At 45.4% G+C, this 24,671-nt stretch overlaps 2 protein-coding genes, 1 long non-coding RNA gene and 1 other non-coding gene across 4 annotated transcripts in view; 3 read left to right on the top strand and 1 right to left on the bottom strand.

Annotated features, from left to right (window-relative positions):
- Positions 1–225: 225 nt before the first annotated feature.
- On the top strand, positions 226–1,282 carry LOC125740523 (uncharacterized). The gene is made up of 3 exons (XR_007397636.1): positions 226–565; positions 930–975; positions 1,190–1,282. It is a non-coding gene; the product is annotated as an uncharacterized LOC125740523 (long non-coding RNA).
- Positions 1,051–1,128, top strand: LOC125740895 (small nucleolar RNA SNORD126). Its single transcript, XR_007397808.1, has one exon. It is a non-coding gene; the product is annotated as a small nucleolar RNA SNORD126 (small nucleolar RNA).
- A 1,371-nt stretch (positions 1,283–2,653) lies between the features above and the next one.
- zgc:66427 (uncharacterized protein LOC406256 homolog) lies at positions 2,654–7,746 on the bottom strand. Its single transcript, XM_049011761.1, has 5 exons — positions 6,975–7,746; positions 5,435–5,530; positions 5,133–5,238; positions 4,932–5,012; positions 2,654–4,708 (listed from the first exon to the last, which is right to left on the bottom strand). The coding sequence occupies exons 1-4, from the start codon at positions 7,456–7,458 to the stop codon at positions 4,955–4,957; spliced, it is 744 nt and encodes a 247-aa protein (XP_048867718.1). The 5' UTR covers positions 7,459–7,746; the 3' UTR covers positions 2,654–4,708; positions 4,932–4,954.
- A 1,105-nt stretch (positions 7,747–8,851) lies between these two features.
- Positions 8,852–24,671, top strand: part of tep1 (telomerase-associated protein 1) — a 30,944-nt gene continuing 15,124 nt past the window's right edge. The window contains exons 1-32 of the mRNA XM_049011489.1: positions 8,852–9,020; positions 10,216–10,773; positions 10,946–11,077; positions 11,468–11,617; positions 11,781–11,945; positions 12,192–12,332; positions 12,752–12,823; positions 13,573–13,694; positions 13,787–13,944; positions 15,029–15,138; positions 15,351–15,429; positions 15,574–15,751; positions 15,938–16,157; positions 16,650–16,802; positions 16,950–17,015; positions 17,264–17,376; positions 17,574–17,645; positions 18,037–18,183; positions 18,297–18,588; positions 19,427–19,548; positions 20,215–20,328; positions 20,733–20,865; positions 21,177–21,371; positions 21,748–21,935; positions 22,160–22,310; positions 22,405–22,584; positions 22,681–22,773; positions 22,890–23,022; positions 23,630–23,789; positions 23,908–24,041; positions 24,161–24,249; positions 24,407–24,521. Coding sequence (XP_048867446.1) covers positions 10,249–10,773; positions 10,946–11,077; positions 11,468–11,617; positions 11,781–11,945; positions 12,192–12,332; positions 12,752–12,823; positions 13,573–13,694; positions 13,787–13,944; positions 15,029–15,138; positions 15,351–15,429; positions 15,574–15,751; positions 15,938–16,157; positions 16,650–16,802; positions 16,950–17,015; positions 17,264–17,376; positions 17,574–17,645; positions 18,037–18,183; positions 18,297–18,588; positions 19,427–19,548; positions 20,215–20,328; positions 20,733–20,865; positions 21,177–21,371; positions 21,748–21,935; positions 22,160–22,310; positions 22,405–22,584; positions 22,681–22,773; positions 22,890–23,022; positions 23,630–23,789; positions 23,908–24,041; positions 24,161–24,249; positions 24,407–24,521 — 4,702 coding nt within the window. The 5' untranslated portion in view covers positions 8,852–9,020; positions 10,216–10,248. The remainder of the gene's footprint in view (positions 9,021–10,215; positions 10,774–10,945; positions 11,078–11,467; positions 11,618–11,780; positions 11,946–12,191; positions 12,333–12,751; positions 12,824–13,572; positions 13,695–13,786; positions 13,945–15,028; positions 15,139–15,350; positions 15,430–15,573; positions 15,752–15,937; positions 16,158–16,649; positions 16,803–16,949; positions 17,016–17,263; positions 17,377–17,573; positions 17,646–18,036; positions 18,184–18,296; positions 18,589–19,426; positions 19,549–20,214; positions 20,329–20,732; positions 20,866–21,176; positions 21,372–21,747; positions 21,936–22,159; positions 22,311–22,404; positions 22,585–22,680; positions 22,774–22,889; positions 23,023–23,629; positions 23,790–23,907; positions 24,042–24,160; positions 24,250–24,406; positions 24,522–24,671) is intronic.

Genomic DNA, 24,671 nt, shown 5'->3' on the forward strand with positions numbered 1-24,671 from the left:
ATTTACTTTTACAATTATTATAATAATATAATAGTTAAACTCGAACAGACGAGAGAAATGCGTAGCAGTGTATCACTCTGAACACTAAACCAGGGTCCGGATCTATTTTCTGCCTTATGTTGATGGTCGGGATTAACGAGGAACGCGTTTGTTCTGATCCTAGATCGGTGCATCGGATTATTGAACAGACCACGTGGTGTGATAAGGCGCTCCTATAAAGAGGCTCCCAGAGCTGCATTCACTCTCTTTATCTGTGCGGCGTTGTGGAGGATCGCGTAGGGGCTGGTCATGTTAAGTTTGTTCATTATACGTGGAATTACTAGTTAATTAGCTAGGTCATTTTGATAGGTATTTGTAGCTGTTTCGCCAGTGATTACCATTTTGCCGTCTTTTGTTATTGGCGTGTATTTATCAAATGGGAATATTAAGTGTTACCGAGCCGGTGTTTTTTTTATCTGTCGATGGGGGGTGGCTAGTCCTCTGCCTGCCTAATGTCCAGATTCTTAATCCGTATTGAATTCGTTTAAATCGAAGAGGACGCGCTTCATGGGCGAAGGCGATTGAGGTGGGTTTTTATACCGCGGTTCCATGTGTTTTAAGTGACGTAAAAGGATGTTTATTTTTGGACATAAAATGTACGGCTTTCCCACCTGGAATAGCAGGTGTGCGTATCCCTCGTGACTCGTATGGTAAAATCCGTTTAAAATATCTTAGCTGATGGTTTCCAGATGTCTTTCATTGCCAAACACGTGCTTGGTACCCGCGGTGAGCGGTTGGTGGCGTCACTACGCGTTTTGGGCAAGTGAACTCATAGCGTACGGTGCCCGGCTTATAGTGTTCGTAGTGCTGTCCTACGTTTAATAGCTAGATCGATTGTTGTATAGCCGTTAAATTTTTTTTTTATTATTTTTTTTTGCTTCTTTTAAAAGCACTGGTCTGCATTTCCGGTCCACAGGCCCCACATCAGCACTGTAGGTAAGTGCTTTTAGTTGGTCCCGTTCATGTATCCCAAATGACTTCTTGTAACTGTTGGGATGGACAAAATAGCTGACCTTGCAGTGATGAGTTGCATGTTCTGTCCGTGTTTCACCTGATAAGCAATGATTATACACATGCACTGAGCAGGCTAATGGTGAACCGCAAATGCAGGCTCTCACGTGTGTCTCTAAGCATCCCCTTTCCTTCCCAGGTGCTGGGATCTACGAGCAGTGGGGTACGAGAGGATTGCAACTTCTGCCACATGTTATGATTCATAACTAAAAATAAAATTACTGTCTTGTGACTTTGTAGTCCGAGTCCTGAGCTGGCTGGGTCTGGTCTTCGGCTGCCTGCAGCATCTTTACTTGGCTAAAAATAACTGATATTAAGTTGCTTAGCCTGATGCAAATTCTAGATTCTGCACTACAGTAGTTTTCATCCATGTACTACAATATTGGGAGTCTTCAATATCTGCCTCATTTAATACTTGGTTAAGCTTCTGAAAATCATTTTCTGTAGTTAAGATTGTTGTGCTGGCTAGTCCCTGTTGCCTGGTTTAGAGTCCAGACCAATCAATGTGCTGTTGGATTTCTTGAACTAGATTTGGGTCTTCAGTAAGACAAATGTGTTCAAATTCTTCACTGGCAACAGGCTACTGAGTGAGCCACTCCTTTAAATGTCAGGGCTGCTTTTGCTCACCTGACTGCTTCTGTATGGCGAGTTAAGCAACGCACGTCGCTTTGAAAGGGGAAACCCATCTTAAAGCTTAATGTCTGGATTGTGGCGTACTTGGCTCTTGCCTTCCTGAAATTTTAAGCAGAAGTTGAGTACGGAAATATAAAAATGTTTCCTGCTTCAGGTAGCCGTATCCCCTGGAGGTGTGAAACTTAATGTGGTGATCATGTGTGGAAGTAGGCCATAGCCTGCAAAGCTAATGCATTTATAACCAACCAAATTTAAGATCCGATGGATACATTTTATCTATTTAGTAACTACTCATGAGTATAATCTGTCTCAAGTGCTTGTCCAGTATAGTGTAATTATTTTAATATGCCGTTATTCACAAACCTGTGTCACAGGTCCCGAAGAACCAGCTTCTAACTGGAATAGTATGTATAGTGTAATATGTTGTAATTCTGCTGTGAATCAAGGGAAGTTTTTGCCGAAGGGTTTGGTGAAAAATTCCTGAGTGACTCTTAAAGGAACTGCTTAAGCATTCTGCAGCTGTAAATCGGCTGGTTTTGTTGACTAAACTGTAAAATAAAGCTGGTCACGCCACGTTTCAGTAATATAATCTCAATTTCCAAATAAGGTAAATGATGGCCCGCTTTCCTCTAGGTGAATGATTATGCAGCAAGTAGGGTGAAATGTTGAGTCTACGTCTATAATGAAAGTGTGATGTGATACTGCATTCCTTTTCGTGAAACTTGTTTGGAAGGGGAATTCCCACTTTTGGAACAATGCTTGGCCCGGCTGTGTTCTCATTCAGGGTCAGGCATTTCCTGGAAGTTGTCATTCGATCGGCAGACATGTTTCATTAAACCCAAGCTTGCCTCTTTGCTATTGCACACAGTTATGAATAGAGACGCGATACAAACCGAAGATGAAAGTGTTTATGGTTTTTAAACCTTCATTACGTGGCTACATGCAGAATTAGGAGAATCAGACACAAACCCACACATATGCATATTTATTGTAAAAAATACATATAAAACCAACCTTTTTAGACATACAAAAGATTTGGGCATATAAACTGTATCAGAATCCAAACCAAAAGAGCAATGAATTTGAATATTACATATTTACAATTTAATAAATACTAAATCGTTAAATAGTGTGAGAAAACAGATTGTCCGTGTTTAAAGGTAAAAAAAAAAGTTCTCTGTATGCAAATACCTTATCACGGTGATGTTAACCACAATCCTCAAAATTCACCATTACAATTAAAGCCAAACAGTAAAGAACAGGTCATGTGAATTCTGCTTCTGAAGGTGAACTTCATGCTTTCAAGTAGTTGTATTTGTGTTAAGAAAAAGGGGGCAGGATTCGTGTAAAAGAGGGGGGGGAAAGTATTGCACCAAATCTTCTGGAGCCAATTAACTCTGTTTCATTCAACCCAGCAGTTATGAATTCACTGAGGCAGCAAAGCACACAAAACCACGCGTATGTCTAGTGACCTTTGACCTTGACCACACATGACAGCACGGCCACCTGACGTCTCATCAACAGAGGGAGGCTGTTTCGGTAAAGATAATTTTACATTCAAAACAAGCAGCCTTATTTGACCATCCAGGATCCTGCCAGCTCCGAAATCTTAGCTCTGGAAAATGCTAAGCTGCAAACACTGAACCTATGACGACAGACCCCAGGACGCATCTGTGACCGCCTGGCCCTATGGCCGACTCGGCATACACAGCTGGACTTACACACACACCGTGAATCCTCATGGTGTCCTCACGGCAGATTCATCCATAGAACAGGAAGAATTCTCTTTAATCACACACGGCATTCTTACAGTCACAAAAATCCATTTTTTTTTTTAAAATAGAGTGTCAATTGCAAGTCTTCTAGAGATTCTCACTTGATCCAATCAAGTTCATTAGAATCTTAATTACTCCTCAGTATCTCCCTGGGAGGGCAGCAGTTCCAGTCGGCTAACTGTTACGTTGGTCAGAAAACAGACGGCAGCCGTATGAACTAAGAACAGCCCTTTCGGGGAAGGATAACACGTCACACGAAGCCACATCTAAAGCCTTTTCTTCCACCTGCAGTCACCAGTAACGCAGGGGTAACACTGCTTGCTGTAAAATCACAATAACGGACCGGCTTCCACATTTGTGTCCAATAACCACTTTGTCGGGCACAGCTGTGAGCCTCACGCAACGTCGATGTCACCTATGCCAAAAGGATCAGGCGAGGTTTAAAGTGCTATCCGCAGTTACAATACACCAATGTCGACAGTGCTGTAGAAAGACCAGTCACAAACACTCCCACTGGGATTTTAAAAAATCGGTTTCTGAGCACAACGTCCAGAGTAACAGCCAGGAAAGCCGCCATTAAATGCTCGAGGAGTCGCGACTCTGTTCCCGCAGATCTGGCAGCGAAACGCTTTCATTTGGCAAAACGAGATCGTGAAGTTTGCTGTCCTCCTGGCCATGCCGGCTGCGTTTCTCGACACAGAAACTAGACGTTTGGTTCCAGAAACATAAAAATATACATCTGTGTATTTTCAAAAATGTGTCTGCTGCAAAAAACACAAATGGCCTCCGTGCGCAATGTTTGGCAACATCCCATTTCTCAAAGACTCAAAACAAAAAAAAAAAAAAATTACAAAATTACTACAGCGGCAAAACAAAAAAAACAAACACACAAAACCAAACGTCTCTGCACTCACACACTTGGCTATTTAGATCCCTCCTCTCCCCTCCAGGAAATACCAGCAATGCAAACAAACACACACACACACACACACAATTATTTACTGACCTCCTTGTAGAGATCTGTATTGCTGGAACTGTCGTCTTAAAAAACAAAACAAAATGCCCAGCACTGTTTAAGTTTGGGAGAAAAAAAAAGAGTAATAAATACAAGCGTTTTTTTCCGTTCCAGAACGTGGCAGAAGTTTACATGCCAGTACCAAACTAAGCAGAAGTTGCCTTCCTTGCCATCTCCACATGTGATGCAACTTCATATGCTTTTCCTCCCGTCCATAATGTTGAGCAATTCTCTCCTAACGGGACAAGAAGAATAAACAATTCGTGAGTTTGAGCCGAACCGCCCGCTTTTAGTCCAATAAATGAGACTATACTGCACAGGGAAAGAAAAGCAGACAGAAAACCCAACAGCCATGCACACTATGGTAGCGGCTTGTGGTGGAGATGCAATGCAGCGCGGCCACATGTGGGACGCAGAGCATGCGCACGCACGCCCAGAGAGAGGAAGAGAAAGGTTACCTGCAGAACCGGAGCTGGGCGGCTCAGTTGAAGGGGTGCTCCGGACAGCACGACTTCACCTTGGACCAGGAGTCGATGCAGCTAGAGAGAACATCCGTCATCAACGACACCCGACGGTTTAACACCTCCGTCAGTTTCAAGTCTCTCAAAGGCCTGCTTTTAAAAGTCACAGGGCTCCGCCCCTCCACCGCATCGCCTTACCTTTTGTGGTAGACGCAAAGACAGGCCAGACGTGCGATGGTGTCACCCTGAAGCAGATCCTCCAGGCAGATGGAACACTCCCCAGAGTCCTTGGTCAGGGTGTCAGCTGTGTGGGAAAATAGCCACACGGGTGAGCTCCAGCAATACGCTTTTAGATAGCCTCCTAGCGTTTCCCACAAACTCCACTCTGACACATCTCAGTGTACCGTTCTATTTGCACACTCACGTCGGCATTGGCAGACTGACTGCCGCCTCAGTGCCAACGCAGCTTGTTCGACAGAATTCTTGATTCTGGTACTCACTGTTGTAAGGGAGTGGCGGCGAGGTGAGACAGCTCAACAGGTGATCCTCTATCCTGCCCCCTGGAAATGGCTTGGAGCAGAATGGACAACGGATGGCTATGGAGAGGGAGAGAGGTGGGAATGAACTGGGGCAGCAATGACAGCGAGAGAAGCAAGGCTTCAAAGCGACTAAGTGGGATCGCTGTGTGCCAGTCACACTGGCAACTGGTTTATCCAAGTTTCCCATTTCCCGTCCCGCTGCTATACAGTCATCACTCTGCTTGGGGAAGACAGGAGCATGGCAGCAAACATACACGAAGACAATAAGAGTTGATTCATAGGCTTTGGGCTCAGAACAGCATGTGGGCGGCCACAGCTTCCCCATCCAGTCGCACATCAAAAATAAACATTTTCTGGCAAACTGCTTTACTTACATGCCAAAAGTTTGTCTTCCACAGTCAACACAAACTGTCACATGCACCTAAGCTAACCTTGATATTAATTCACCATGAGCCAACAGAGTCACACTTAATAAGGCAAGGATGTGGCAGACGAAAGTTTACAACAGATGAAGCAGTTACGCTCAAGTCAGTCCACTGAGGCAAAAATGGGCACACTGCAGCATGGCGTTGCTACTTAAGCTAGAGCCCAACTACCCCCCATTTCCATATATTTAACTGTACTGCTATCTGAGTGGGAAAGGAACTGACCAACTTTTCTCCCAGTCTGAGTATAGTGACCAAACATTGGGGAAAACCCCTAACCGGTGACCGGCAGACAGCCAGGTAACAAAGTGCATGTCCGGTTTTCAATCCGAAACACCCCCCAGTAAACCCCAGTGTTAAACTAGACAACTTTCACTTAAATGTTGATGAGGCATCTTCACCTGTAAAAGTTGAGTCTATCTTACGGGAATTTCGTCAGAAATATTCCTTTAAAAAAATGAATCATCGAGCCAACATTACCCTTAGCTGTAGAAATCAAGAAGTGCAATCTGCCTAATACTGTTACGACTTGTTATCCTCAAGGCAAATTGAAGCAATGCCCCGTAAAATGAGAACATGACGACGGCCATCACGGAGTAGCAATATAATCGGTCTGAATGTGGGGGCAACGTGTATTTAAAATATCAAATCAAACTTATCATAAGGGCTGTCTAATTAAACTAAAAGCTGTAACACTGCAAGATATTTGGTTCAGCACCACCTTTCTCGTTAACCACAGAGCTGCACCCCTAATCTGAAAAAGAGATGCCAATCGATGACAGATTTCCTAATTTATACTCCTCCTGTTCAAAAAGCTGCACTGCTTACGGTAACTAAGCCATTTTCGGGAAACGGTCATATTGCACAATCCATACCCTTGCTTACCAAGTAACACCCCAACCCTTATTTTATGCGGACACCGAAACGATTGCACAGCAATCGGCACCTCTATACACTCATCACTAACTTGACATGTCGGCGCTTGTACCGATCGGGGTGTTCAGGATGAGGACTGAGCCGGATTATGTCACCGCTGCCATCGTGATACCGCCGAGGTTCCGTTTTAAAACACTTACTGCCGTGGCGGTTGCTGACGCGACCGATCCACGCCTCAGAGACGGGACGCGGATGGGTGGTTCGGGCACGGCCCGGCCGGACGGAACCGTTCCTCCCAGAAATCTGCCGATTGACGACCAGGCGCTCGGAGAAGGTGCGATGACTGACGCGGCCCGTCTCCCCGGACAGTAATCCCCGGTGAAGTTCTCCCGTAGGGCTCCCGTCGGTGGCGTGCTTATTGTTATTAACTGTCTCCGTCTGACCTGGGTTGCGGTTGGCGCTGCCCCCGCTGGCACTCGCCTGCCGCCCTTGGTCGGAATCGCTGCCCTCCTCCGAGCGGCTCCGGCCGGCCTCCGAGTCCTGATCGAAACTGCCGGAGAAACCCACCACCAGACTAGTAGGCCGCTTGCTGCGCAGTCGGCGGCAAGACCCCCTGTTAATGTCGTCCTTCTCAAAAGCAGGCGATACTCCTTCTTCTTGTAAACGACTCGATCTAGTTCCCATGACTGCAATTTGTGCCTGCGCTCGGTAACGACTACCCGCCTTTAGTTTCGATTATGAATGTCTATAAATAGCCTTATTAAAATGATACGTCCGTAATCGGGGTTTATGACTAAAAGTCTTCTATACCCTTCCACTAGCGTCGTGACATTTTCCTATCTTTACTGCTCTTCTTCTAACACGCTACTCATCCGTTCATCTGCTTTAAAGGAAGTGGCTTTTCTTCCTTTGTCGGCAGGCGCGGTGACATCAGCGCCGGATGAACTTTTCTGTCCAATCGGCTGGCAAGACGCGAGCCAGCTCGCGGAGTTTCGAACGTGCGGATATATATGTGCTGGCATAGCGGAGCTTGCGAGACTGCAGGGGGCGCGGAGGCGGGATGGCGGCCGGCCGGTTATTCCCCCTCGGGGCATCGGAACTGTCGGCTGCTTTTGATTATAAAAACCGAGAACGTTTCTTGTGGAGTAGCTTCTCAGAATGAACACATAAAAAGAAGAAAGAAGTAACCAGAATCGATATATTGACACAGTAACTTTTTAATGAAACTTGCTGTGGTTGAACTTCTTGTTCATGTCAAAAACTTGGGGTTTCCACTTCAAACACATTTAAATAATAAGTCAGGTAGTGCTGACTGGCGTTGTCTCTCAGCATCTGGGATTTATATTTGTGATTTTGCGTTGTTATGATGATGACGAGAACACCATTATAATAATACTTATTATTATGATATGAAATATTAATTAATACGTATAGTCTGGTGCGTGGATAGCACTGTTGTCTCGCACCTCTGTGACCATGGGCGTTTCTAGATCCCTTTTATTGGGATTTGTGCCGCAGTATTTATCTGTTGTGCCCCAAAAAAATCTCACGTTTGAGTTTTAACAAGCAGCTATATTTTGGCAGTGTATTAATTTATGATGATAACGGGACAAGAACTGATTTCGCGCACATTAGAGTCCGTGTACGGCAGTACGTGTGTCTTGTCGTCATAAAACCGGAATGTTTTCATTAGCATCTGAGCTAAATAATGTTTTAACCGTTAGTTGCTATTAAACATGTCCACCAAGATCACCAAAAATGAATAGTTACATGAATGAATGAATGAATGAAATTCTGAATATTATATATGAATGAAATCTGAGCGCTTAATAAAACGGCACATTGTAAAGTTAGATGCTTTGCTCAAAATGACTCTGAATTTACTCATTATTTTCTGCAGTACACATTAAACTGAAGTTTGTATCACTTTTGTAAATGCACATAAAGTAAGAGATCCTCATTGATTCGTATTTTCAATTGGCGTAAAATGACAGTAGGCGGTCCGATTCTTCTGACCAATGGGCCGCTTAGACGCAGAAGCACACGTAGTCTCTTGGTATCTTTATGCACTGATCTCGGATCAGCTTTTCCTGTTGAATTTCAAACTAAATAAACGAAGGTTGCCGGCAGGAAAAAAACATGAAACTGATTTCAGGTCCCATACGCTTCCCTGTTAGCATCTAGGAAGAGCAAAGTATCGCTCAGAGAAGCCGTGTTTACATTTCAGCGTACATTATGACAGAAAGGTAAAAATGATGTTTTAATGTTATTTGTGTATTTAGTAATAAGCACATAGCTGCTTACTGAGGCAGTAAAAATGAATATATTGTAAATGAAAGCTAGTTTACTGTGCAGTGTTTCGTCTGGTTCCGTCTTAACTCCTGTGAATAGTGCTAGTGTCATGTATAACACGAAACATGTTTGTATTTCTCGAGTCTGCAAATTGCTGTTAACGAACTGGCATTTTCTTATTTAAGTGGTGCACCTAAAATGTAACCATTGTGTCATTGTATGTTGTCGTCTATTGCAATTATATTAAGCATGGACTTATTTCTCATCAAATTATTATTCTAATAAGTTTATCTTGGCTGACTGGGACGCTGTAATAATTTAAAATTATGAGTGAATGGGATCCATTTTTTTTTCGCAATTAAAGCACAAGTTGTTTTTGGAACTGTCACGTGGTACATAGTACTGTGGGTGCGCCGTGTTGATATAAGGTGAACTTTGTTCTTTTTGCTGCTTGAACTGGAGAATCCATAGGCCCTCAAACTGGATTTTCAGGACTTGGTATATAATGAACCGGCTCTAAATCGATTGGTGAATGAGTATGCGCAGCTTCTCCCTCATATTGAGAAAGGATGGATGGATGGGGCAGATTCAGAACCAGAAAGTAAAAATCCAGACCAGGATTTTGTTTCAACCAACCAATTGAGCATGAAGAGTCACTGTCACAGAGTACACAGCCGGTTGGTTGAAACAAAATCATGGTCTGGATTTATACTTCGTGAACCTGAAATTTCCACCTCTGGGAGGGAGAGAGAGAGATGGGATAAAGCATTGTACAAAATGACTTTTTTGTGCAATTATATCAGCAAATAAGACAAACCTTTTGTGCTCTCAAGTGCTTTTTTACGGCATACATCTGCTAGGCGACATACTCAGGCACAAGAGGTTAATACTGATTTCACTGCTTCTGTAAACATTTTATGTAGGCATAAACATTTTTTTTCTTACCATGGTAGGAAATAATATAGAATAGCCTTTAAAAATCATTATGGCCTATGTATAAAATATTGGAGAAAAATGTGCTCTGTGTTGGAAAGTCCTGCTACACCGTATGCTAATATGCTAATAGAATATAAGCTAGTATAGAAGGAGTAATTGTTTGTGGTGGTAAAATGGCATGACACTTCCTTATTATTGTGTATTTTTCCCCAGTCCAGGCAGCTAGACCTCTGCAGCATTGTCACAATGATGCCTTTGGCTCTGCTCAAGCCCAGCACAGACTTGGACAGACCATCCAGGTCCTTAGGGCTCCTGTCCAGCTCCGCCGGACTGAACCTCGAGAACCGGGTGCTGGCTCAGGCCCCGGAGGCCCTCTCGGGCCCCTGCCTGGCGCTTGCCCTGCAGCATGGTTGTGCGTCCCCATCATGGGCCACCGAGGCTGGCTCGCCCGCCCTGCAGCCCACGTGGCTGTCCTCCACCGCCGCTTCCTCGCCGCTGCTCTCTCCCCAGCTCCTCCTCAGCACCCCTGAGCACCTCATTTCACACGCACGGGCGCCAGGGCTGCTCTCCTCCTCTGTCCTCCAAGCTTCTGACGAAACCTGTGTCCTGCAGCGGCCCATCTCCTCCTCATCTATTCATTTGGCCCTTGTGGCTGCTGACTCAGTGGTAGAAAAAGAAGAAGAAGAAGAAGGAGGAGGAGGTGGAGGAGGAGGAGAAGAGGTGCCAGTTACAAATGAAGACTTGAAGTGTACGACTGAAGTTTGCAGTGGGGTATGTCTCATCTCCTCACTTTATTTCTTGCAAATGCAAATGTACATATGCTTATTCATGTCTTTTTAATTACTAGTTGACTGTAAAGCTTCACAATCCTGCTCTGCTTGACTGAGATTGTCATTGATTGCATTTAATCCTCGAGTATTGTGTGGCTGTGCATGTACATTAGGACCCCACTGAGGCGTCCACAGCAAAGCCTGTTCCAGAGCAAGAGGAGGACCTTCCTGGGCTCTATGAGGAGGATTTTGGGGAGGTCGAGGAGGTCAATGATCAGTTGGAGGAAGAGCTGAAGGATAGAAAGGTGAGAAATCTTAGGGGGCTGCTTTTGTACCCCATAGCTATATTAGACATTTCTTTAAAAGATTCTTTGGTTAATTAGCATTTTAGGCAAATATTCCAAATTATTTGTTTGGTGTTTTAAATGTTTTAAATTGCCAAAAGTTAAAAATAATACTTGATTATTGTTATGTTTTTTTCTGTCGATATAGTTGCATGTGCTTATAATAGGCTGACCTGTTGATTGTGTTAACAACTGACTTGCTAGTCATGTGCACTGATTTCTAAACCACTTTGGACACAAGCATTCAGGAAAGGATTCATGGTAAATGACCTGCGGTCATTAAGGTGTGTAGCTGCAATTTGCTCTGATTCAGAAGGCTAGCGTGAGGGTGGTTTGCATTGTTTACCGTAGTACCTGTTGCTGAATGCCGTCTGCCTCTCCCTGGTGATGAAAAACACACCCCCGGGAGAGCAAGACTGGGACAAGAAGGAGACTTTGTGGACAAATATGAAGGGCCTGGCAGAGTATGTGTCTGAGCAAGACGCCCAGTTCTTACTCAAAGTGAGTTCACCTGGAGGACAGGCCTCTCAGTGCAGAGATAAATGACCATATACACTTGAAGAACTAAGCTGGTTAAAGGGCTATCATGATGGGCACATGTACACTGAACTTTCTTCTGAATTATGATGTGAATGCATTGTCACCATAGTCGCCCGTCCACTAGGTGGCGGTGTACACTCGGCAGGAATTGAACATTCGCCTTACAGCCAACTTCCTGCTGGCTTTGGCGGCACACCTGCCTGCCACAAAGCCACACCTCCGCCGCTATTTCTGTGCAGCAGTGCAGCTGCCCTCTGATTGGCTGGAAGTGATAAGGCTTTACAGTAAGGTGAGTTGAGGCTTTTGGTACTGCTATGCTATATAAACGCAAAAAAAGAAGTATGAGATGCAGCTTAATGTAAATACTGATCTGAGATTGTTGTTGGATATTATTCATTGAGGCGGCAGTTTGATTTTATAATAAGGAAGTTTGGAAGAGTTATCCTTAATATTGCTTCAATGATACATTTGTGGTCTTAATACATCTGGGATTTAATGTTTAACCAAACACCTAATTTTCCCGCTCTCTCCGTAGTGTTTCAGCCAGGCCCTGCCCACATGTCTGAAGAAGGCCCTGACGGATAAATTTAGGCAGTTTACGGAATACCAGCTGGCCAAGTACAACACACGCAAGCAACGTAGCAAGCACTACCGGGGCAAGGTGGCAGCGACCCAGGTGACATGCGGGGCGGCGGGAACAGCGGGGCTGATCTGACGCACACACACCCCTCCCCGTCTTGGCACATGTGCTGTGTGTTTCCCGTGTAGCCAGGCAGGGACACGGAATGACTGAATGAGGAAGAGAGGGCTGTTTTCAGGCTGCACGGAACTGCCACCTGTACTAATTTAAACTGTTAAGTCTTTTCTTTAGTATGGAGCTTATTAGTGCTTTAAACTAAGCAGGCACTGTGGCCGGCCAAGTTCCTGGTTATAGGTTACTGCTTTAACCTGTTAGTTGGTTTTAGTAACCATCTATACCTTTATCCCCAAACTATCCTTCCTGTTTTCTCCTCTCTCCCATCCATCTCTTTCTTGTCCTCTATCTCTTTCTCTCTCTCTCTCATCTGTCACTTTCTGTCTCTCGTACCCCCCCAGAAACCATCTTCGAGGAAGTGGGAAAGCTGGGCCAAATACCTGAAGTCCAAACCAGTGATGCTGCAGAAATTTGTGAGCTGGGTTTTTGTGTCTATGCTTTGCCTCTGAACCCAGTGACCGTACATTGTGTCCTGGATTAGATGCGGCTTCCTGTACTTAAAAAAATGTCAAAACTGCTTTTTTTTGTACTTTTGGATAGCAAATATTAATCATATTAAATTGCGAGGCAGGGCAGTGTTCCTGCAGGCACAGACGTGGAAACGTGTGTCAAATCTACGTCTGAGGATCAAGTGTTCCCGTATGTGTGTGCGTCATTAATGAAAACTAAAACTATAAGATTTTTTTTTTCATAAACTAATATAACGTTAGACAGGAAATTTTTTTTTTTAAACAAAAATTATACATATAAAAATATCAAATAAAAAATAAAAACGTGAAATAGCTAACTACCATTTTTAAATGATATGTACCTATAGCAATGATTTGTTTCTTTAATTACTATTAGTAAAATGTGGAACACATCTCGCCCATTTTGAGGTACATACCGTGCTGTGTATTCCTGTAGGATTCTCTAAAGATCAGACACATAAAATAAGTCTAGAAAAGTTTCAGTCTGTCCCTAGAAATAAACTGAAAACGTGATAGAACTTAAACGGAATCTACAGAAAACGAAACAGAAATATGTTTTAAAACGACGACAAATTAGATAGCTAACTAAATCTAACCTGGATTTCAAGTGAAATCTGAAAGTAATAAATTAAATTAAAAACTAGATTAAAAAAAAAAAAGTCCATATTATAGTGACACCCGTGTGCATGCAGATGGAAGCGATGGAGCACAAAGCAGTAGATAAAGGCGCCAGCGTCTTCAGCCTGAAGAAGATGATCCAGAGGCTTCATATCAGTGAGCCGGCCGAACACGTCATGGCCATCCTGGGGAAGAGGTGACACGCTCTCTGCGGGCTTAAGGGCCGTACGACCCCAGCCACCGCCAGCCCCGTCTGCCCCAGTACCGCAATGCCCGTATTCTGTGCAGGTACCCGAAGGATGCGCAGGAGTTCATACTCAGCGGCCTGAAGGGCAGCTGGGACCCGGATCGGGCCGGCCAGCGCATGAAGCTGGTGCAGCCCGACACCTGGGAGAGGATGCTGAGTCAGGAGGGGAACACAGCGAACACCTGGGCCAAACTGATAGGTCGGCGGAGGCGCGGGCTCACACTCACGCTTACGCACAGGCTTCCGCTCCCGGCCACGCTCACAAAGCACACCCATAGCTCTAAGCGCAAATATCACGTTACGCATTGCGTGTGTGTGACGAGCATTTGAGACAATCTGAGCATTTACGGTTAAGTGTTTTAACTGAGTTTTAGTTTCCTTGACTTTTGTAATCTGTGCTGTGCCTTTTTTTCACTTTTTAAAGATTTGAATTGAATTCGTCGCTATGCTTGACGATATAACAAAAAGACTTTTGCTGCTCTGTCAGGACTTGACAAAACGGTAAACCAGACAGCATATCAATAAGACCTAAAATAAATGACAATATATACAGAATGTGGATGGACACACACGCACACACACTAATATATATACAATCAACCATTCCACATCACGTAGGTTGGTGCCTGGGCAACCACCGCCTGGAAAAACTACATAAAATGTTTTTTGTCTGCTTGGAAAGTGATGCAAAGTGAAGAGATAAGATATGAGAAACGTGTGATGCAAGGATTACTGCAAGATCACTGCACGATATCACATGAGAGGCTACCTTATACACGCTTGGCATCCTCCCAGACCAGCACTGTGCATCTATTTATGCATTTATGAGATGCAAAATTTCGGCTTTATACAAAGCAGCGTATTCATACAGATATTGGACATTTGGAAGATTGATCAATATTGCACTTTCTAAGGTGACTGGACATAGAAGGTTATTATGTCTGCCTTGTATTGTGTATCACTTTGTATTATGTAAACAGTAGATATGATATTCAGAGGCGGAGAACAAGTTTCCAAAACTCGCTCAGGTGACAGGATACATTTATAGAGAAGATTTCTGTCGAGTTTTGGAAATATAGGGAAAGTTCTTCATTGGATTACATGAAGCCTCGGTGAGGTTTGCTTCCCGATACTGAAACATATGATAAGGACAACTGACTTTTGGTCATCAGCAGTTTCATCTCAACGGCAACAAAAAAATGGCCCGAGTGAGTTTTGGAAATATGCTCTTTAGTCACGTTTGCCGTTTCTGTTTTCTAACTGTTCTTCTTTGCCTGATGTAGACAGCAGAGCCCTTCCCTTCATGGCCATGCTGAGGAACATCAGAAACCTCATCACCAGCGGCATCAGTAAGAAGCACCACCGGAAGATTTTGGCGCGGCTGATCAATAAGGTAAGGTCTCAGATCCTGGCCGAGAAGGACCTCTACCGAGGTTTTTTCATGGTGCTTGCAAGCATCTTCAGAGAGTTACTGAGGTGGAAACAATGGCAGCAGGGTTATAAATCAACTGGGATGGACTCATACATTTTGGGTTATGTAAACCGGATGTTCTGAGGAGATCATGTAGATGTTCCTTTAGCTGCGTTAATGTGCTGCCTTTGCAGGAGTCAGTGGTTAAAAGCAGACAGTTCCCCTTCCGCTTCCTTGCTGCCTACAAGGTGGTCATGGACCTCTGTGACTCAGGTGAGGGGGCTTGCAGTTTGACTTCCATCCCCTGGTTACCATGCCAACCAGCTGTGGGGCTTTAACTTATCTTCCTGTGCCCCGGGGCTGTTACCCCTCAGCTGCCGTGCTGTAAGGTACCATTGTCTCTGTGTCTCGCCTCAGTGAAGCCGCGCAAAAACGCCGTGGTGCTGGGTAGCATCCTGAACAAGATGCCGAGGACCAAGGAGTTCAAGCAGCTGGACTGGCAGACCGCCACGCGCAAAGAGAGGAGGCAGGCGCTGAGCGTACCCTTCGTCTACCGCGTTTACCGCATGCGGAAGAAGCAGCCTGACTTAGCCAGGTACCCATCCGTCCAACCCGCTGGCACCAAGGTTTTGTTTCAGCCAACCAGTTGAATATAAAGAGTCATGGTTGCAGAATTCTCAACTAGTTGGTTGAAACAAAACCTTGAAAACCTGGAATTGCACTTTCTGGTTCCTGGACGTTCCACCTCTGCTGACAGTGCGCTGCACTCTGTGTAAATGAGGCGAAACAGCTGGACCCTGCTGCAGCAGTACCTGCAGGCCCTGGAGACGGCGATCCAGATCTCGTGCCAGCATAACGTGCCCCTGCTCCCGGGCCGGACCCTGATCTTCTGCTCCACCGACGTCAGTCAACAGAGCAAGTGGCAGGGCGGGCAGGACTTCTGCCTACCGGCTTTGCAGAAGAGCACAGAAGCGGAGGGGGAAGCTTCATCCAGTGTCACTGTGAGGGACCAACCCCCCCGCCCCCCCCCCCCTTTAGTCTTCCATTACACTTGTTCTACTGAAAGTTTCAACAAACTCATTTGATTTGATTCGGGTATTAATAGCTGTTTGGGGCGCTGTTTGGCTCAATGGGTTGGGACACTGCATCTGTGATCAGAAGGTTGCTGGTTCATATCCCAGGCTCAGCAGAGTGATGTCACTGTGGGGCCCTTAGCAAGGCCCTTGACTTAGATTGCTCCAGGGATTGGCTGACCCTGCTGTCTTAATTGTATGTTGCTTCGGTCTTTTATAAATTAATGTAATTATATTTGATGCCATTCACTGTCTGTTATGTATGACTGTGTTTGTGACTCTGTGTACCATGTATTGGATTGCATGTTCTCTGTGTTGCTTTGTATAGGCTCCAGGTGACATAAACTCTTGGAAGATGTATGAACTAGTTGAAGACTTGACATAATGGTAGTGAATGTATGATTGTCTATTCCCCACTAGGCCCAGCAGATGGCAGTGTTACTAGCATTAATGCTAGCCCACCGCAGTGAGGATGCTCAGCTGTATCTCGGGAGCTACAGTGGTCTTAAAGAGGTCAAACTCAAGTCTAACGTGCTTTTGGAGAACGTGTCGCATGTGATGGAGCAAATGGAGGTGAGGCTGCTTCTGAGTTCGCTGTCGCTTCCGCAGGCCGCCACTCTCAGTCTCCTCATGACTTCCCGTGAGCTGGAGATACAACCGACGTCTTGCATTTATCTGGTTTTTACTGGTATTTTTGTCTCCCCCCCCCCCCCCCCATAGCTGGATCAGGACGATTTCGTTTCGACTCCAAATTTTTTCGCTGAGATGAAGGCACAGAAGACGAAGGTACTTTACGTATAGAAGACGATGGCTTGTAGTGAAATCTCCTCCTAATTCTGTGGCTCCAAAATCCGATTAACACCCACCTGCTTCTACCTGTCGCTGCATTAGAACTGTTAATACATAATGGCTGTGGGACTGCATTCAAAATTGTACTTTCTGCAGTTAAATTAGTTGTTTCATGGTGTTATTTGCATTAGTCATCGTTTCCCATGTATGTTTTGACCGTTCTGTCATGTTTCCATGCTTTTTAGGTAGACACGATAATATGCTTTGATGACGTAGCACCAGTGTGCCAAAGTATTTCGAAATACGTTAGTCAAACGGACAACGACACCCTAGTCGTCAGCATGTATCTAAGCAAGAAGTAAGACTCTTTTCTCTCTTGTCTTGATTTAGTGTGACCTTCCAGATGTTTCTCCTACTGTGTCCTTGATGTTTCTCACACTCCACATGGCTCTTGTTTGCCGCTGCTCATCTCGACTGTTGTTTTGATGTTTGGAGAAACCTGTCAGGCCTCCCAAGGGCTGGTGTCCGCCAGTAACCCCTCCCTGCCTGTTTCAGGCCCACCGTCTGGACTGCGAGCCAAGAACGAAACTGGATAAGCCTCCATGGATTCAGTGAACAGATCCTCAAGTAGGGGCTCTTTAACACCAGCCTGAAAGGTTCAGGGTGTAAAAGTGACTGAAGTGTTTTAATAATCCTTTGTACTACACATGAATGCGGGTTGAGACAAGTTATGTGAATTGATTTTAAAGCAATTAATTAGATTTACACTGGCAGTAATCCAATTAATACTGTTTATCTTTATTGTAGCTGTTTTTTTGCAGTTTTTGTCTCTTTGTTTTCTCATGAAATAGTTTGAAATATATACAAATGTAGTATATGCAGAACATCTGTCTTGGACATTTAATGTAATGTTATATAAAATGAAGTATATATTGAACATCTTTCCTGCAGTTGTAATTGTCCTGTCGTTCTCCCTCCATGTTGGATGTTATTTACGTCTGTCTCCATCTTCCTCCAGGTTTGTGGCAGAAAGAGGTTCATCTCGGCTTCTGGACCACGTGGATCATATGGATAAGCTCCACAATGTCCCCCCGCCTGCAGACGGGAACGATCGGGTTCGCCGAGACCCCACCCTCACCCCCATTCCCGCCACCCCAAAACTACGGTAAATTCCCTCCACACTTGCTCATTGTTCGCCTACCGGACATCGAGGCTGACGAGCCCACAAGCGTCATCACTCATTCCTGATTGATATATGATTCCTCCATCCTGCTTTAGGTGGCAAGGGGTGCGGGTCTTTGTGTCCTCCACTTTCCGGGACATGCACAGCGAGCGCGACGTGCTGGTCCGCAGCGTCTTCCCAGAGCTCCGCCGCAGGGCTGCCCCCTACGGCCTCTGGGTGCACGAGGTGGACCTGCGCTGGGGTGTGACGGAGGAGGAGGCGAGCCGCGCTGCCGAGCTCTGCCTGGCCGAGGTCTGCCGCAGCCAGCTGCTGCTGGGCATTCTGGGGGAGCGGTATGGTGTGGTGCCCCCCCGGCCCGCTCTGCCGGACCTGCCGCAGTACCATTGGGTAAGACATGGTGTGCTCGCTCTCGCCCTCTGCCTTTAATCAAGTAAAATAGAAGGGATGGAGCGACTAATGGGAAAACACGGCGTGCAGGACTTTCACGTTCAAATCTCTAATTACAAACACAGCTGCAGAGGGGAGTTGCAGGTGCATTGGAAATGGGGGGGGGGTTGGAGGGGACGTATCCCGCTTATAATAAAGAGCCTTATGTTTCTTATCGTTCATTATGAATCCACATGTTACTGAGGCCAACTGGCTGCGCATTCAGACTGTAACCTTGTATCAGACAGAATCGTTTTATCATATAGATCAGTTAATTTTTATCTAAGTACTGGTTAGTTGTGCAACTGTACTATAAATAGTGTTAGTTTTGTTTTAAATTACGATATTTTTATCGTTTTAAAACGATCTTTAATATCTCGTTTACACGGCATCCTTTCACGGTGTGACTATGGTATGTGTGCCTGCTCTGATGTCACAATACACATACGATATGCATCAATGTGTCGGCTAGAAAAGAGGTCTGACCATTTTTGTGCATATTGTTGTTCAAAGCATCATGAGGTAATTAATAATATTCCCCTTTGGGAACATCTGGGGCGTAGCATATTAGCTGTATTTCTGCCTCCTTCATCGCCCAAAGATCTGCACGTTTCCTTGGCGAATGCTCCGGTAAGTCCCACTGCGGACAGCTCAGGAACTGCCCGGCAGCATTCCATCTGTGTCATGTGACTCATTCTCCTCTCGCTTTGGGAATGCAAAATATGCTCTGTGAATGATACACATTCGTCTTCCTCATTCATCACTCTATTTCTGGGTATGTCGTTCTTTTTTCTCTCAGCTGGAGTCCAGCCCGCCTGGGCTGTCCATCACAGAAATGGAGATCCGGCAGTTTGAGGCCCTCCACTCGGACTCCGCTCAGGCTCGCATGCTGTTCTACTTCCGGTCCCCGCACATTTCCAAGTGCGTAGGATTTTGCAGTTTTCTACTTTATATGTGCCCTTCTCCAGGTCAGATATGCCAGTCAGATGTCCAGAGTTTGTTGTTTGTTTTTTAACAAGGAAATGACCCTAGGCACACCTAGAGATTATGTAACTACAAGGAAAGATGGAGCGCCAGGACAGATAACCTGGCCCCCACAATTCCCTGACCAAAACCCTACAGAGCTAGTTTGGGATGAGTTGGATCGAAGAGTAAGGGCAAGGTAGCCAACTTGTGGCCAGAAGTTGTGGAAACTCCTTCAGGATTGTTGGAGAAGCATTCCAGGTGGCTACATCTGGAAGCTGGTTGAAAGAATGCTGATAGCCTGTAGTGTTTGTTGCAGCAAAAGGGGGCTATTTTGAAGAGTCTAAAATTTGAGAAAATTCTGAGATGTTGAACGCTTCTCTTTGTTGTTGCAGTATTTGATATGCAATACTTCATTGCCTTGAAGCCTTTCACTATTAGGTGAATCACATGGCTGAAATATAGCCAAATGCATTAAAAGCAGGTATTCCAGACTTTCGGCTGGTCCTCTTTGTTGAGGGATGTACAAGCTATGGACATGTGCACATCAGCATAAGGAACACAGCTGACATCTTCAGTGGTTCCTCCTAAAGTTGCTCTGTGTTGGTGTGCTTTTCTTCTCAGGTCTGTCCCTGTGGCGTGGCGGGCAGAGTTTGCTGCAGAGTCCAGCGAGGCCGAATCCAAAATGTCAGACCTTAAAAGCAGAATACTGTCGAAAGGAGTGAAAGTGACCACAGAGTAAGATCCATGTTCATGAATTTGGAGTGAAGCCCAATTAAAAATGGGGCAAATTTTGAATTTGATTACGTGGATGCAGCAGGTGGTTAATCGACTGTTTAATCCTCATGATGACAGTTTATTCTTTCTGCCATTTATCCATCTTCCATTATCATGGTTTATGGGGATGGTGCACGCAGCAGTTAGCTGAAAAATGCTTGCTTTATTTTTTTGCTTTTGATTTTCCTTCCGAAACTTCATCTGTGCATCTTCGTGTATATTTATTACTTACGTTTGTATTAGAGAAGTGATGCAGCAGCTATTTGGGGATTCAGATCTTCCTCTAAGCATGATCTGCTTTGTTTTACCAGCTGCCTTTTGTTCTTCCGGTAGCTACTTTGATATGTCATCCTTGTCTGCCTCAGTTACCCTTGTGAGTGGGCCGGTGTTCAGGACGGAAAACCCCATCTGAAGGGTCTGGAGGAGTTTGAGAGGGCGGTGGTTGAAGACCTGTGGCAAGCTTTGCTGAGGCTCTACGTCGAGGTCGGACAATCTGGGGTGGGGTGTCCTGCCAGCCGCGTGGGCTCAGGCCATACACAAACGTTCTTCAGATCTGGGGCCCGTATCTTGGATTTCTTGCTTAGCTGGATAACTTGTGGGATTTAAGGTAGTCGGGGCTAAATGTAAGTGAATGAGGATGAAGAACCTTAAATTCAACAAGTTTTCCAGCCAGGAACTCCAGCTTCATGATACAGGCCCCTGGTCTTGAATGTAGAAACACCTATAGGGCAGTGGCCCCTAATGCTCTGCTAAAGTAATAAGCGTTTTAGTAATAAGTGTCATAAAGTAATAAGTGTCTGTTTTCACAGGATGTGGACGAAGTGGCCCCCATGTCGGAGGTCACCGAGCAGGAATCCTACCAGGAGGCCCGGCAGAGGCAGTGTCATGGGCGGGGCAAGCTGGTCACCGCGGCAATAGCCAACGTTCTGGAAGCTCAGGGCAGAGGCGGCTGGGGGCTGGTGCTAGTGGAAGGAGGTCCAGGAGATGGAAAGACTGTGTTTATGGTAAATACACCTGTTAGATCCATCAGAGAATGACTGGACGTTCCCAGAAGCACAAATGAGTCTTTTGAAATCCTTTCCTCCTGTTTAATGTACTCACACCCTCATATTTATCATCTTTCTCGCTTTTTCTTTATTATTTATATAGTTATGACATTCTTACTTTTATCCTAAGTTTATCCTAAGTTTATTCTTAAGTTTTCAATTGTTCCCTTTGTATTGCACATTTTCGTCATGCACAATCCACGACACGGAAAGGCACTTCACTGCAAAGTGGTGCTACTGTATAATTGTGTATGTGACGAATAAAACTTGAAAATGGAAATGTGTCCACTAATCCCTTTAATCCCCTTTATTCATACATATGTGTCTCAAACAGGCTGCATTGGCTGATGCCCTGAGGACTAGCCAATCCAAAGAAGGCTCTGAATGTGATGTCATTTCCTATTTCACCGCTGCCGGCCTGACCGCTTCCAACGTAGAACAGTTACTGCGCTGCCTCATCCGTTGCCTGAGGAAGAGGTTGGGGAAGCATGACGAAGAGGCTTCCCTCCCTACTACTTATAAGTACGTCCAGTCATCTGAGGTCAAACATTCCCCAGTGATGATGCTTTTCATGCTGTGTTCTTAAATTGGAAGACTGAGAAAAAGAACAATTTTTTTCAATGTGTATTAAATATTCAGATGACGGCAAGCTTGATAAAAATATTTCTTTTGCGTTATACAGTCAGATCAGGTATTGTATTATGACTTAGAGTTTTTAGTTACTACATTTCTCTTTTTTTTTGTAGAGGCCTTTTGACGGAATTCCACTCTCTGCTTGGCACGTTTGACCACGCCAAGAGTAGCCAATCACTTGCCTTGCTGATTGATGGGGCGGACTTAGTTCAAGATGCCAGAGGACAGCTAGTATCTGATTGGATACCGCAATGCCTCCCTCGGGTACAGTGAATTCAGGGCAAACCACCTAATGCGTTCTACGTGCCCACTGCACACCTGACCCTGCCATTGTTCCTTTTGCTGGTTGCTTCTGCAGGGCGTGTCTGTCGTATTGAGCGTCACTTCTAATTCGGTCCTCCGGGAAACCCTGGCCAAGAAGAAGGGGACCGTCCTGTTTCCCATGGGACACCTGTCTCTGCTTGATAAAAAAGAGATTGTTCAGAAAGAACTGGCTGTGTATGGGAAGAAGCTTAGCGGGGCGGCTTTTAACAACCAGGTTCGTTCAGATATTATATGTATAATGGTGCTAAAATGTGTTAGCATCCGAGTTTCTCTTTGCCTTTCTCTACTGCGTCGCTTTTTTTGCGTACAGCTGCAGACCCTGTTGATGAAGAAAGGATCCATCAGTCCGTTATACCTGCATCTTGCCTGTGAGGAGCTGAGGAGCTTTGCAGTCTTTGAAAAGGTCAGAGTCCGGAGGACAGTGGGGTCACATGGCACCGTCAGTCCGGTCACGTGACCCTTTTTACGATTCGCATCCCCCCCGAACGGGAGAAGAATGAGCTGTTGCTGTGTTTGCAGATGAAGGAGAGCCTGCAGGCTCTTCCTCAGTCCCTGAGCGCACTTGCTCGACATTGTCTTTCCCGGATGGAGTCCCAGTACAGAGGAGTGGGACTGGCCTGGACCATGGGGGCGCTGGCCGTCAGCAGCACAGGTGGACGAAAGATCACTGGCACACTGTACTCCCAGCATGCAACACGCCCTAATGCACACATGTGTGCACACAGATGCCTTATCATAACTCAGTATTGCCCAGACCAGTCTTTGGGGACCCCCAGACGGTCCATATTTTCACTCCCACCCAACTCCTGATCTTTACGGACCCCTGGCTGGGAGTTGGAGAGACGTGGGGCGTCTAGGAGAATCTGGGGACTGAATTCAGAAACACTGTCATAACTCATGCATTAGGCGAGGCAGTTTTTGTTTAAATTGCACAATTTCATACACAAAGGCAATTCAAAGTGTTTTATAGGAATAAAAAAATGCAAGTTAAAAAATGCAAATAAGGCTTAATAAGTCTTAACTTAAAATACAATGCAGGGGTTAAAGGATTAGAATTGAATTGAGGAGTGTTCTTTACAAAATAGGATAAATAAGTGAAGTACAATAAAACAATATTGTACAAAAATAATTACGCAACATGCAAACCCATAATCATGTGCAGTGCAGATGAGTAACATACTGATTTATCTTTTTTTCTTTTGCAGGAGAACATCTGAATATCAGTGTTTCATTGCCTGGTTCTCATTTCTCTGTTCCAGGCCTGAGGGAGGGAGACCTGTATGCCATACTGAGCATGTGCAGTGAGCTGTCGACAGGAAGTGAGCCGGTCACATGGGGCAGAATGCTTCACCTGGCCAGGAAGCCACAGCAGCACTTGCCCATGGCCGTCTTCTCTCAACTATTCCGGACTTTACAGAGGTACAGCCGCGTGATTACAAACAGTATCTAAGCAGTCGATTGGAAGAGCATTGCATCAAATATCCGAAGTGTCCATTGATTAATATTTATGAAAGCTTTGATGTTAATCCTTCTGCAGTGTGATTGGCCAGTCCCTCTGCCAAGGGCCAGATGACCGTCTCAAATTGTCCAATCCTGAGATCAGATTGGCCTTCGAGGACCTCTTTCTGTCGAAAGAGGTTGACATTTCCAAAGCTCACAGCTTGCTGGCAGGTGAGGGAATTTAGTGTTGTATCTGTCAGCCTAGACACATTGGATTAGCACATTTGCCCGCACGTTCCGGAATGAAATAACCATTATAAAGGCGAGTTCCTGATCTTTGTCATTCCCAGCACACCTCTGGGCGCTCTCTGACCCGCACGGGACGGACACCTTCCTGTACGGTGATGTGGATGCTCTTGCCCACCTGCTCCGCCATTTGGTTGGTGACCTCACCTGTCATCCTTGCATCCTTGATATCCCACATCTCAACCTCTGCTTCATTTTGACCATGACTTCAACGTTGGCTGCTGCAGACCTCGAAATGTGCCAATGCCGAGCGCTGCTTAATCGTCCCGTGTCTCCCCTTCCTACTTCAGGTGGGCGGTGGCCAATGGGAGGCGCTGCGTTCTCTGCTCTCCAACTTCGACTTCCTGTATGCCAGCGTGCGGCACGGTCACCTTCACCCAGTGCTGGAATCGTACAGAGAGTTTGGTGAGGAGGTCCTCGGTGCTGTGATGAATTTTATACAACAGCCCCGGATAATAATAATCCATCCATCCATCCATTTTCCAAACCGCTTATCCTACTGGGTCACGGGGGGTCTGGAGCCTATCCCGGAAGCAATGGGCACGAGGCAGGGAA

This window comes from Brienomyrus brachyistius, chromosome 4, assembly GCF_023856365.1.
Source record: "Brienomyrus brachyistius isolate T26 chromosome 4, BBRACH_0.4, whole genome shotgun sequence".
Classification (NCBI taxonomy): Eukaryota; Metazoa; Chordata; class Actinopteri; order Osteoglossiformes; family Mormyridae; genus Brienomyrus; species Brienomyrus brachyistius.